Raw genomic sequence first — 13,173 nt, 5'->3', positions numbered from 1 at the left:
GTTTACGTTACTCCCATTAACCCCCAATTTGGAGGTTAGAGTTTGGAGGTTAGAGGAAGTAAAGATTTAACCCCATTAACCTCCATTTACTCTCAAAAAATAACTCCCAAACAAGGTTAACTTAATACTTAACCTTCCATTACTCCAATTTACTCCCATTAACCTCCTCCTAAACAAGGGCTAAAAGCCTCAGCTTGCTCGGAAAAACATGGTGTAATCAATGATATTTTGTTGGGTTAATTACAAAAGTGGCTCCATTTAGAAGCCGATTTAAATTTTAAGACTTGTAACGTACTCCCTCCGTTTCATAATAATTGTCGTTTTGAGGAAATTTTTTTGTTTCAAATTATTTGACGTTTTACACTTTTCAAGGTGCATTAAATGAGTTTTTTCCAACTTTGTCCTCATATAATAAGAGAGGGAAATTTGCAGAGACATTTAAGCATTAATTGCAAGAGGGTAATAAGGTACTCCCTCCGTCCCATTATATAAGACGTTTTAGAAAGTGAAATTTGTTCCAAAATATAAGTCGTTTTGGTTTTCCAAGAACTTTTAATTTGGTTTTTTGGTCCAAACATTAAATATTTTATCTTGATATATGTGTTTTTTAACATTCCAGTGTTTATTGCCCAATAGTAGCATAAGAGAGAATTTTTTTTAAGTTAACCAAATGGACGACTATATACCGCACTAAAATTCCGGTTCACCGCCCTGTATTGACCCTTTTGCCCTTCTCATTATTTCAAACATAAGTTTTGAATATTCCAAATCCTCTCAACTTATTTTCCATTCTAAAAAAAACCGACCAAAAACGAGATGGCACAAATAGGAGGCATAGGCAAAGGATACATGGGTATTACGGTAAGTATTTCCATAAAAAAAAAATTCAAAATCGTGAGTAATCGGGCTGAAATTCGGGATTAAAATCCCAGAATTTGACGTAGGCGGGCGACCCGCACCATCTCCACATACGGTGGAACGCATGAACTATGCGTTCCACCGTAGGTGGAGATGGTGCGGGTCGAGCGATCCACCGTATGGTGGATCGCACGGCGCACGCGCTCCACCGTAAGGTGGAACGCGCGGCGCATGCGATCCACCATGCGGTGGATCGCTCGTCGTACGCGTCCACCTAAAGTGGAACGCGTACCATGCATGCGCTCCACCTTATGGTGGAGCGCATGCGCCACCCGTTTGGCCTAAGGGCCAAACGTTTGCGGCGCACTGGTCGGCCCTAAGGCCGACTGGTGCGCCGCACCCGTTTGGCCCTTAGGGCAGGTGGTGTAAACCACCCGCCCAGGCCAAAAAGGGGCAAATTTTGAATTTTTTTTTTAAAAAATTGTACGGACCGGGCGTAGGCAGACCCGAACATATATAAAAAAAAATTATGTTAAATTGAATATACTAAATAAATAATATTACAGGATCAGGAGGGAGCTGACCCTAGACGAACGTCTTCACGTCCTGTTACTGCATCTGCTCGGCGGGACCGGGCGGAGCAGCAGCGGTTCATGGCGGACGCCCGGAGGGCACATGCTGCACAGGCGGAGCGTGCTGAGGGACAGGATGAGGCGGCTGATATAGACATGGACGGGGATGCTTCTATGCATCGTCCTAGTGCTGATACTATCCCCATAGATCGTGGCGTCGTGACGAGGGGTCGAGACGGACGATTTTCTTCTACCGCAGCATCTTCTTCTGGTAAGAGAAATTAAAAAATGTGTTTATTTGTATTTGTGTTAATCGTGATTATTGAAAAATATACCAAAAATTTAATGTAAACCGTTTGCTGTAATTTCAGGTAGCAGCAAGCGATCAAGGAGTGTAGAGGATGACTGGGTTGTGAAGGACCCCGTCCCCGGGGGTCTATTTGATGGTGCTGTGATCCCCGAGCTTTTTGGGACATATTGCATGTGCTATATGGGCCGGTCAGGATAGGGGCGTCCTTAGGTGTCATACCAGATCAGGGTATTGCACGAAGCTGAGATTATGGTACAGTGGTTCTTCCAGGACGATTCAGTCGCGTATTGAGTCATCTGGCTTGTTCCATTTACCTGGTATTATGCACAGTCACATAGATGCTGCTCTGATCACGGCATTTGTAGAGCGGTGGTAGTCAGACACGTCATCATTTCACATGCCATTTGGCGAGATGACCATTTTGATGCATGATGTGTGGGAGATATTGCGCATCCCCGTAGATGGTGCCATGGTGACTGCTGATGCGACTGTTGATGAGCTTAAGGAGTGCGTGATGGATTTGTTTGGGATGACTCGGGTTCAGTTAGATGCCCGTCATTATGCTTCTGGTGGTATACGAGCCGCTTCCGTCATGGAGCACTGTGGAGGTGATCGGATTCCTGAGACCCAGGCTATAGCTTGGACGTGGCTGATGCTCGGTTCCACCTTGTTCGTAGACAAGAGTGGTGACCGCATCCGACCTTCTTGTCTGTTAGAGGTGCAGGACTCGGCGGCTGGAGCCGTTGGACTTTCTTGGGGATCAGCTGCACTAGCATATCTATACCGTCATCTTGGTATTGCTACCAGAGGAGATTGCGGGCAGATGACGGGTTGTATGACATTGCTCCAGTCCTGGATTTACGAGTATTTTCCTTGCTTCAGGCCACATCGAGAGGCAGTTATAGTTGACCCGGATCTTCCTAGGGCTTCGTTGTGGCCATCTATATCGATGGAGAAGAGTGATGAGCGGCTGAGAGCATTTCGTGCCCGGCTTGATGTGTTGACAGCAGATGAGGTATACTTGCTATATAATTATAAATACTGTTCAATTAAAACAAATTTGTATTACTTGTATGTGTTAATGTAATTTTATACATCTGTAGGTCATGTGGATGCCGTATGGCCCTGATGCCATTACTGAGACCCCGAGGACTCTATATTCTGGATGGATACGGTATCGGGATGTGATCGAGCCGTACATGCCGGGGCGATGCCTTCGACAGCTTGGACATGTGCAGACCATTCCTAGACCGATATTGCAGCCTTCTAAGGCTGTTCGCTCGTGGACCAGTTTGAAGTATCGTGTGGAGGTGCCAGCTGTGATGGTGCAGGGTATTTGGGACTCTTTTCCCCAGTCGTCCGTCCTTATACTGTCTGTATTCACTCCAGCACACACTCCATCAGATTGTGAGGATCAGTACATGCATTGGTACACCCGTCATTCACACCCTCGTCTACTTCCGGAGATTGTTGCACCCGGACCGGCTGTTTATACTCGCTCGAACAGTGAGATTGTAAGTTATTTTTGGTTTTTCTTGACTGGTCTAGTAATGTGAAATGATATTTACTGAAATGTGAAGTGATATTAACCTTGTTTTTTGTTCCTTACTTTTTATAGTGGGTTAGTCGATTATCTGGCTGGGGTGAAACTGTGTTGGATCACATGAGTCATCTGGACGAGGATGCTGCGATTGTATATAGGCAGTCGTTAGAGCAGATTATGGGTGCTTGGCATTTGGCCAAGTGAGTTATGACTGTATTTTGAAGTATTTTAGTACTATTTTGACTGAATTTGGTGGATTGATATTTTAGTACTATTATGACAGAATTTGGTTTTTTTTGTGGTACGTTTTGTTATTATTGCAAATTTAAGAATACATTAGAACGACATAAACGGCATAAACTGTAAAAATACATTACAACGACATAAACTGAAAAAATACATTACAACGACATAAACCGGAAAAAAAAGACATTAGTCACTATCTTCTTCGTACACCTGAATGTTTGGTGAAGATGTCGCTGGTACACCTGACTGTATTGCAAGGTATATCTCTTTCTCCTCTGCAATATTCGTCTCATATTCCACAGGAAAAATGTTCCATGGAGCATTTCCTCTATTTCTTGGCCAAGCTCGTCCTGGCAGGTAATCGTTCTTTGAAGCGCTGATACTCTGTAGTACTCGAACCTCTAATTTATAGCGATCCCAATTTTTCACGATCGAGTAAGGATAAGTTCGATGAACCTCATGAGAAATTTCAGACTCTGTCCATCTTAAAAAGATGATGGAGTTGAAATTTTTTTAGGGATAATTCCCCTCTGATTATCACGCAGTAGTCTGGCGAACATAGCTTTCCAGTCATCAATAGGCATAAACCACTTCAGAAATGTTTGAATATAACTAGGAATATTTCCTTCATTCAAATTGTTCAACCATTCCTCTAGAGCAAATTCAAAAGGCATGTAATACATATAACATAAGAACCACAGCATGTGTAGTGAGTATATTGGAAACTCACCAGCAGACGGAAGCTTGAAGCAAAACATAAATGGAGTTTCAGGATGGAACATTGTTGGACTCACAAATGTCTCTCCATATACACGGATTGCGTAGTATTGGTAATCAAGCATCTTCGTCGTGCAATCAGACTTATTCAAAGTTGATACTATGCTTTTCTCGGGAGGAAAATTAGGGAACTCGTTGGTAAAATCAGATGAAGCCATTTATGTTTGAGAGTTTTCGTTGATTGGAATTTAAAGAGTAAATGTGGATAACTGAAGTAGCAAGAATGTTTAATTTTATAGATGGAGAATATAGCCGTTGGAATATAGACGTTGGAATATAGACGTTGGAATATAGCCGTTGGAATACCACATGTTCGAATATAGACGTTGGAATATAGACGTTGGAATATAGACGTTGGAATATAGACGTTGGAATATAGACGCTGATACATGTAACATTACAGAACCACACATAATTGATCAGAATTCACCTGTAACATTACAGAACCACACATAATTGATCAGAATTCACCTGTAACATTACAGAACCACACATAATTGATCAGAATTCACTTGTAACATTACAGAACCACACATAATTGATCAGAATTCACCTGTAACATTACAGAACCACACATAATTGATCAGAATTCACCTGTAACATTACAGAACCACACATAATTCATCAGAATTCACCTGTAACATTATAGAATATCAACCACTAATATCCCCTAAGTTGGGCCAATCTGGTCCACTGTGTCACCCTATCCTGATAGAAGCGCTCCCATCCTACAACGCTTTGGCCTCGGTGCACAAACCACCAGTGTACTATAGGGGGCACCGGAAAGTTAGGCGATAAATTTAAACGTATGTAGTGCTGGCAGTGATTCCCTAAATGAGCTATACAAATCTCACGTGATGGTCTTGTAGCAGTCGATGCGGCATACAATGGTAAGATAGTATCACACAACGCTAATGTGTCCCCACCTGAGAAGCCAAATAACATGATAGCATAATTGTACATGGTAGCAACCGGCCATAAGTCATCCCAAACGATCATCCAATAATCTGGCGTACAACCTGCACCGTCCCAACTTACTCTACGAAGAGCTGCATCAACAGTATCAACAAACACTCTTTGATACAAACAACGGTTAGCAATTACTTCATTTCGAATGTGATGCCTAACTGTCTGCCACGCTTCTTCGTCACCAAAAATGTAAGTTGCTACCGTACGGAAACCACAATTTCCATCACCTACAATGTCGTAGTATGATTCGACGTATGGTTTAATTATGCCAACTATTTTATCGAAATGTACGAATTCAGAACCATGATACGTTTTTCCATCTGCATTCATGTATATTAGTGTAAAACAACTCTATATTGCAAAACAGTTATAAAAAAAAGTTAGGTTTATCAGATATAATTTACCTGATGAGGCAGCATTATGTACCGAGGATGACGAGCTAATTCTGCCACTTCTACCACGACTCCTAGATGAACTAGTAGAACGAGCCCGTCCACGATGAGTTTCAGTATATTCCCAAGAACTCGTCATACGTTTTGTGGATTTGCTCACCTTAGGTCGCCCCCGCACGTTAATTTTGACATCGGGTTCGGTGTACTGAGCTTGATCAGGGTGTAGTTGACCATGGATAAACATTGAAATATTACGCATTACGGATGGGTCGGCTTTAGAGACTTGGTCCACTAAGGACTTAAAATATCGCTGCTCCTCGTTCAGATCATTACGCCCGTCATTTTCATCAGTGTGACCATGATTGATTAAAAGTGTTCTCCAAAACACGTGAACACTCTCAGAACTGATCATTTGTTCCAGATCACAAGCTCGTTTCAGCTCACATGCACATGGTATCTGATGCGATGTTCTCAATACACAACCGCAACGCACGTACACTTCATGGCTCAACCCTCTCATACGCTCTAACTCTTGATTCAACAACTGCAGACAATAATGAGAGACTTTGAATACAAGTTGGCTTAATGGGCGTCCAGTGAAAGTGACTGCTTGACGAAGCCGGGACTGTTCAAGCATGTACCTGATACGAAGACAAAATTATTATTAGTTAGTGAAATGATACAACCCTAAATGCAAATTCCAAAATCGCAGTAGAAAAAATTGCAAATACCTTATATTGGTTGCTTGTGATTCAATCTGCTTGTGAACCTTCTGCCATACCGTGTCAAGGGACCCAGTTGCCGTATTGAGCCATTGCTTTAGACTAGCATGTTCGCTCTCCACTCGACAAGTAGTTGTGTTACCAAAATGTAGAAACTCCTTTGTCCAAGCAACAACAAACTTCTCCTTATGCACCAACCATGTCTCCTCAACATACGAGATAACTCCTTTGAACCTGCTCATCTTTTCCTTCATCATCATAAGATTGGTCTCGTACTCCTCAATGGTTAATGATTCTAATATTGTTCTCCATTTGCCATTCTTGAATTTAGAGGCAAGGCCTTTATCTCCAATGATTCTATACACACGATCTTCCACATCCTTATTTATATGCCAAGTGCATAGCAAGTGCGCTGCTTGTGGAAAAACTTCTTGTATCGGCTTTAATAACCCAAGCTCTCTGTCACTAACAACAACGGTCGGGTTCAGATCATCCCCAAGCAAAATCTTCAGCTTTGAAAAATCCAACGATAGCTCCTTTCGGTCTCGTCTTTAACAATAGCATACGCTATCTTGAAATTATTATTGCATGGCGTCATCCCAACAATCTCAACAAACGGCATTTTGTACTTGTTTGTTTTGTACGTTGAATCAATGCCGATGTACCAGTGGTAAGTCCTAAACATATCAACTGACTCTGGATGTGCCATGAACACATGCGTTATCACACCTGAATCAGTCTGTGTGTAATGGACATATTTGTTCTCCACAGCAATATGGTAGAATTGACTAGCCAGGTCTCTACCTTCAAACGCGTCCCTCCTCATTTTGTCCCTGTAATTATATATGTGTTTAATTACTGAGTTGTCCTCTGGGTATTTTTCTTTAACTGCTGCTAAAATAGCACAAGGCTTTGCTTGAGCTGAAGACATATCACGCACAATTTGTTTAGATGCGATACTGAGTCCGCTCATTTGCCGACTTCCCTCTGGATACATACGCATTGTATGGTTATGCATTCCAGTTAACCCAGCCTTAGCCTTTATCCCCCATCCTGAAAGGTCTGCATGTTGATAGGCTTTAATCTGAAATTTACAGCGGCACGCTTTAGTTTTACTTTTCCTAATTGCAGGATCTTCATCATTTTTCACAACACCTCTATATCGTTCACCCCATGAACAGCGCAACAACTTTTGTTTTCCCCCATTTTTGTGCGAAGATATTACAAGCTCAAACCCATTCTGAATAGCTATTTTTTTTTGCCCAATCAATAACATCCTGACTGGAGGGGAAAACGGTATCCGTTATGAAACGCGAACTATAATCAATGTTATCGGGGTTCCAATCTTCTATCGGTACCTGAATATACGAAAAATTGACATTAAAATTACAAAAAAAAAAATACTTCGGGGCTATTTCTCCCGTTCAAAATTAATTCGGGGCAATTTCTGCCCATATTGGCCTGAACGGGCAGGCTACCCGTTTCACCATAGGTGGAAACGGGCAGTGCGTACTGCCCGTTCCAAAGGTGGAACGGGTGGCGCGTACCACCCGTTTCATGGGTGGAGCGGGTGGCGCGTACCACCCGTTCCATGGGTGGAGCGGGTGGCGATTACCATCCGTTCCTTAGGCCGAACGGGTAGTTCATCCGTTCGGCCTAAGGAACGGGTGGTAATCGCCACCCGCCCAGGCAAAAACCAAATAAAAAAAATAAAAAAATGCTAAATAACGTTTTTAATTCTCGTAATATTACCTCGTGTTCGAACTCATTGTCTTCGGGAATGTTTTGATCCATTTTTTTCAAATCCGGGATTTGTGCTCGGGAGAGAAAACTAGAGAGAGTTTTGAAGGTTTTAGGGGAAAAAAAGTGGCAAGGGTATAATGGTCAAAACAGTGCGGTGAACCGGAAATTAGGGGCGGTATTTAGCAATACCCTTAACCAATGCAAATTTATTGATTTGAGTCAACATTAATTGTATTTCTTAATTTGTGTGAAAATCTATAAAACGACTTATATTATGGGACGGAGATAGTAATGTTTAACTACTTTTTAAGCTAATTAATAAGTTTCTTAATATGTGGTAGAAACCTTAAAAGACAATTAAAATGAAACAGATGGAGTATCTTATTAAATTCTACGTGCTCATTAAGGTGCATATGATAAAGATTGTCTTATTAAATTAGATGTTTATTGTTTACTTTTCCGAAATACTTTTATAAAAAAAATGTTAATATATCGTTGTATTTGTTTATTTTGTCATATATGTTCATGTATCAACTAAACATCTAAATATGCAATTATTAACGATATACAAATATAACATTATTTGAGATGTATTTGCATGATTGAATGTGTTAGAAATACCATTATTTCAGAGCTTAATAGTTTCACAGTCATGAATTTTCTCTGCAGTTTAAGCAATTACAAAGGAAATTGGTTTTGTTTTTTTCCTTTCCTGGTTTTGTTTTTTTCCTTTCCTTTCTTACCAAAAAAAAAAATTACAAAGGAAATTCATATCAATCAATTGAATTTCCTCTGCAGTTGTTTCCACGATATGACTACGAACTTGCATATCTTTATGATTTAAAAAAAAATTAATATAAGAATGACAATAACACCTATACAAATAACAAATTATATATGTCCGCTTGTTATATCAAACAACGTTAAAAACCATTCAGTTGCTTTGTCAACTTTATCTATAGAAATAATTAATTTTCTCTACAATTCCAGACACTGAGAATAGATTGTAGGGGCTGCGAAACAATTGTTTTTGCAATTGCTGTAATTGTGAAATATTTGTTGCTTGTTTTGTTTTCGCAACTGTGTTAACTATGAAAGAGCTAATTCATTGCGAAATAGTTTTGTTTTTCTTGTTTCCCTTACATTAAATGCCAACTTTTTTTGTTATAATGTGAAGATTTTAACCAAGGATTCTTCTAAAAATGATTCCAATAAAATAGATAGAGGAATACCTCTGAATGATAGTTTGAAAGACATCAAATTCAAATATTCATTTAGCTTGTATATAAAAGCAGCAATCACGATGAGGGCTGATTTTGATGTAATGAACAAAGTGAAGAATAATTTTTCAAAAAAGCAGATGAAAACGTTTAAGAGGAGTTGTTTCGGAAATTTTATGGATATGGAACTAGGTATAATATCTACTCACATATGCATGGTGTAGTAACTAGAGAGATTACTCCACTTAAATTGAAACACAGAGAGATGTGGTTCAACGTCAAATTTGGAGATTAGAAGTTCGAACTTATTACTAGGTTGAGATTTGGCGATATGAAACCAATTTTGCAAATATGAGTAATTTAGAGAAGAAGAATAAATTGAGTGATATGTACTTTAGAGGAAGTCGGAGCTTAACTCATAAACAAATATATGAAGCTTTTGAGAATACAAATTGGCACAACGAATAAGACTATGATGCAATATTCATATGATGTTATATATTAAACATCACATTTTCTTCACTATCGATCCAACTCATTCAGTCGATAACAATATCATCGACCTCACTTACTTTCCTAAGTTGTTTGATGGGTTTCCATTGGGAGTAGTGGCTTGGGAAAAGACGTACATGACCATGGAAAGGGCTATAATTGGTTATTCGAGAAAAGAGAAGTTTGAGGATTTCAATAATAGAAAGACTGATATAGCCATTCTATATCAACTAATTGGGTTAACACATGCATTACAAGTGTGATTCATATATATAATGTTGAATTTAGATTTGTATCAACATAGTTTAATTTATTTGAACTTTTGTACATGTTTAGATTCTTGAGATATGGAACGGGTATAAGAGCAAAATTTCCTTTGCAATTAATTCATTTAGATATATGTGGTCCTATGAATGTGAGGGCTAGGCACGGTGCCTACTACTTCATCATTTTCATAGATGACTATACCAGGTGTGATCATGTCTACTTAATGTCTCATAAGTCTGAAGTTTTAAGCTACTTCAGAAAGTTTATGAACCTTGCTAAGAACCAGTTAGATAGAAAGATAAAAGCTTTAAGAACCGACTGTGGTCGGGAGTACCTCTTAGATGAGTTTAAAGCTTTATATGATGAAAAGGGAATAGAACACCAGTTATCTATTCTATACGCTCGGCAACAAATTGGTGTTTCCAAGATAAGAAATCGTATTCTTATCCATGTACTTTTCTCCATATGGTAAGGTTTATGATGGCTGAAGCAAATCTACCCATCTCCTTTTGCGGAGATGCTTTTCTCACAACTACATATATCCTAAACATAGTGCCCTCCAAATCTGTCACATCAACTCCAAATGAGTTATGGACAGGTCATAAACCCGTTTTAAGCATGCTTAAACCGTGGGGTTGCACCGTTTTTGCCCACTATACCTCAAGAAGCAAGTTTGGTAAACTTGGCCCAAGAGCTAATAAATGTATCTTTATCAGATATCCAAACATATCAAAAGGATATGTTCTAGTGGGAGAAAACGTTAAAGGCCATGTGACAAAAATAGATTCATGAGATGTTGTCTTTTTGGAGAACAAGTTCCCAAAACTAGGGCAAGTAGACCATGATCTGAATTTATATAAGGAACTTGATTCAAACGGGCCTCTCCATTTGAATGGGATGAGTTTTGAGGAAGGACTTGACCCATTGGTTCAAAACCATGATCAAGTATAAGAATTTGATCATGAACCTCAAAATGTTTCGAATGAGATAGATCCCAATTTAAGTGGGAACATGATTCCTGATTCAGATGAGAATACAGAACAAAGTCTAAGAGAAATGGTTGCAGCTTATGATGAATATAGGAGATATATTTATCAGGACTCATAACTGCATCATACTGAAAGGAAAAAAAGTCAAACATCGATGATTTGGTATCAAAGGCACGACTCTTTTAATAACTCCGAGCGATGATGGAGCCTAGAAATGTTAAAGAGGCTCTCTCTAAAAATACAAATGGATTAAAACAATGCAAGAGGAAGTGGAATCTATGAGATCCAACCAAGTTTGGGAACTGGTTGATCTACTAGAGGGAAGAAAACCTATTGTTAACAAGTGGATTCTCAAAGTGAAGCGAAAGGCTAACAACAGTATCAAAAGATACAAAGTTGATCTTATCACTAAAAGGCTATACACAACATGAAAGGATAGACTTTGAGAGAGACCTTCTCACATATTGTAAGGTTTACATCTATCAGGTTAAGATTAGCTATAGTAGTAAGTTTAGGCCTAGAGCTGCATCAAATGGATGTGAAGACTGCTTTTCTCAATGGAGAATTGTACGAAGAAATTTACATGGAATAATATGTGGGTTTTATCGTACAAGGCTGTGACTTCAAGTTGATTGAAGAAGACCATTGTGTCTACACTAAACGCTTAGGTAGAAAATTTGTCATTCTATCATTATATATTGATGACATCCTGATAGCAGGAAATGACATTAGATTTGTGAACCAGGTCAAAGCTAGGCTATGTACGAATCTTAAGATGAAAGATATGGGTGAAGTCACATATATTCTTGGCGTTAAGATTTCAAGAGATTGTTCGAAGAACATGTTGGCCTTGTTTTAAGAGACTTATGTCAACAAAGTCGTCGATTGATTTAGTATGTATCGAGACTTTAAGTATTGTATACATCATTTGTCTAATTTTAATTTTTTGAGATTTGTATCTATGGAATGAGTAAATTAAATAGAACTCTGATATATTTAGAGACATGGAACATCGTAAACATAACTACATCAACATATACAACTAGCAATTAGAATTGTCAGGCAAATTTTAACACGATAATACGATTTATAGAGACAAATCATTGGACAAAATTTTCATTTTTGTGTTATTTATATTACGTAAAATATATTGATCGCATAGCACGATAAAGCTTAACACATCATGAGGCCTTGTAATTGATATTAAACTGGGGCCTAATACCCTCAACTTGTCCATAATAGTAGATTGGCGCCCTAAACTTTACAAGTGTCTCACCAGCTCATTGAACTTGATTATTTCGTATCACCAACTCTCTGAACTTGTCAATAAAAGTAGATTAGCTTCCTAAACTTTATAAGTGTCTCACCAACTCCCTGAACTTGCTTATTCGGTAACAACTAAATACAAAAACTATAATACTAACTCTAAATCTTCATCCATTTGATCTCTCAAACCTACAACACTAACTCTTATAATATGTTTAAAAGTATGAGAAGAAAAAAAATTATCTCTCGAATAGATGATGTATTTTTAGAATTTAGGTATAATAGGTTTCTGTATTCAGTTGTTGCGGAATAAACAAGTTTAGAAAGTTGGTGATACACTTATAAAATTCAATGAGCTAATGTACTTTTATGGATAAGTTTAGGGAGTTGGTGATACAAAATAATCAAGTTCAAAGAACTGATGAGACACTTGTAAAGTTTAGGGAGTCAATCTACTATTATGGACAAGTTCAGAGAGTTGGTTATGTATTACGCCTTAAACTTCTTACAATGACATAACGACCCCCATAAACTTGCTTAAAATGGCTTAAATTATAACTTATAATATTCGTCTATTAGTCCTCTCAATTTACTCGGAGTGATACACTTTTTAACTAATCCAAATCTTTCTTTTTTAACTAATGCAAATCTTTCTTTGTTCTTCCATGTGGATTTAGGAGACTAATAGAACAATGACTCAATTAGATAATCCGAACAAATATATGAAAACCGTGATGTATTAAGCGCAGGATAAACCGTTTTAATACGTCTAATCATGGTAAGATTGCAAATCATTAAAATCCTAAG

General features: G+C 38.6%; 1 protein-coding gene across 1 annotated transcript; it reads left to right on the top strand.

The window, feature by feature from the left end:
* The first annotated feature begins 199 nt into the window (after positions 1–199).
* LOC136206642 (protein MAINTENANCE OF MERISTEMS-like) lies at positions 200–3,535 on the top strand. The gene is made up of 5 exons (XM_065997789.1): positions 200–861; positions 1,425–1,701; positions 1,802–2,755; positions 2,844–3,254; positions 3,359–3,535. Exons 3-5 carry the CDS (start codon positions 2,138–2,140, stop codon positions 3,485–3,487), a joined length of 1,158 nt encoding a protein of 385 aa, XP_065853861.1. The 5' UTR covers positions 200–861; positions 1,425–1,701; positions 1,802–2,137; the 3' UTR covers positions 3,488–3,535.
* The last annotated feature ends 9,638 nt before the right edge of the window (positions 3,536–13,173 follow it).

The sequence above is a fragment of the Euphorbia lathyris genome, chromosome 9 (assembly GCF_963576675.1).
Source record: "Euphorbia lathyris chromosome 9, ddEupLath1.1, whole genome shotgun sequence".
NCBI classification, from domain to species: Eukaryota; Viridiplantae; Streptophyta; class Magnoliopsida; order Malpighiales; family Euphorbiaceae; genus Euphorbia; species Euphorbia lathyris.
The sequence above is the reverse complement of the archived record's forward strand: the minus strand, read 5'-3'. Positions and strand labels throughout refer to the sequence as shown.

Bases quoted from the DNA above. Each gene is read 5' to 3' on its own strand.
- LOC136206642 (XM_065997789.1), top strand. From the start codon at position 2,138: ATGCCATTTGGCGAGATGACCATTTTGATGCATGATGTGTGGGAGATA. The intron at 2,756-2,843 runs GTATACTTGCTA...ATACATCTGTAG, and splicing joins ATGTGTTGACAGCAGATGAG to GTCATGTGGATGCCGTATGG. The intron at 3,255-3,358 runs GTAAGTTATTTT...TACTTTTTATAG, and splicing joins CTCGCTCGAACAGTGAGATT to TGGGTTAGTCGATTATCTGG.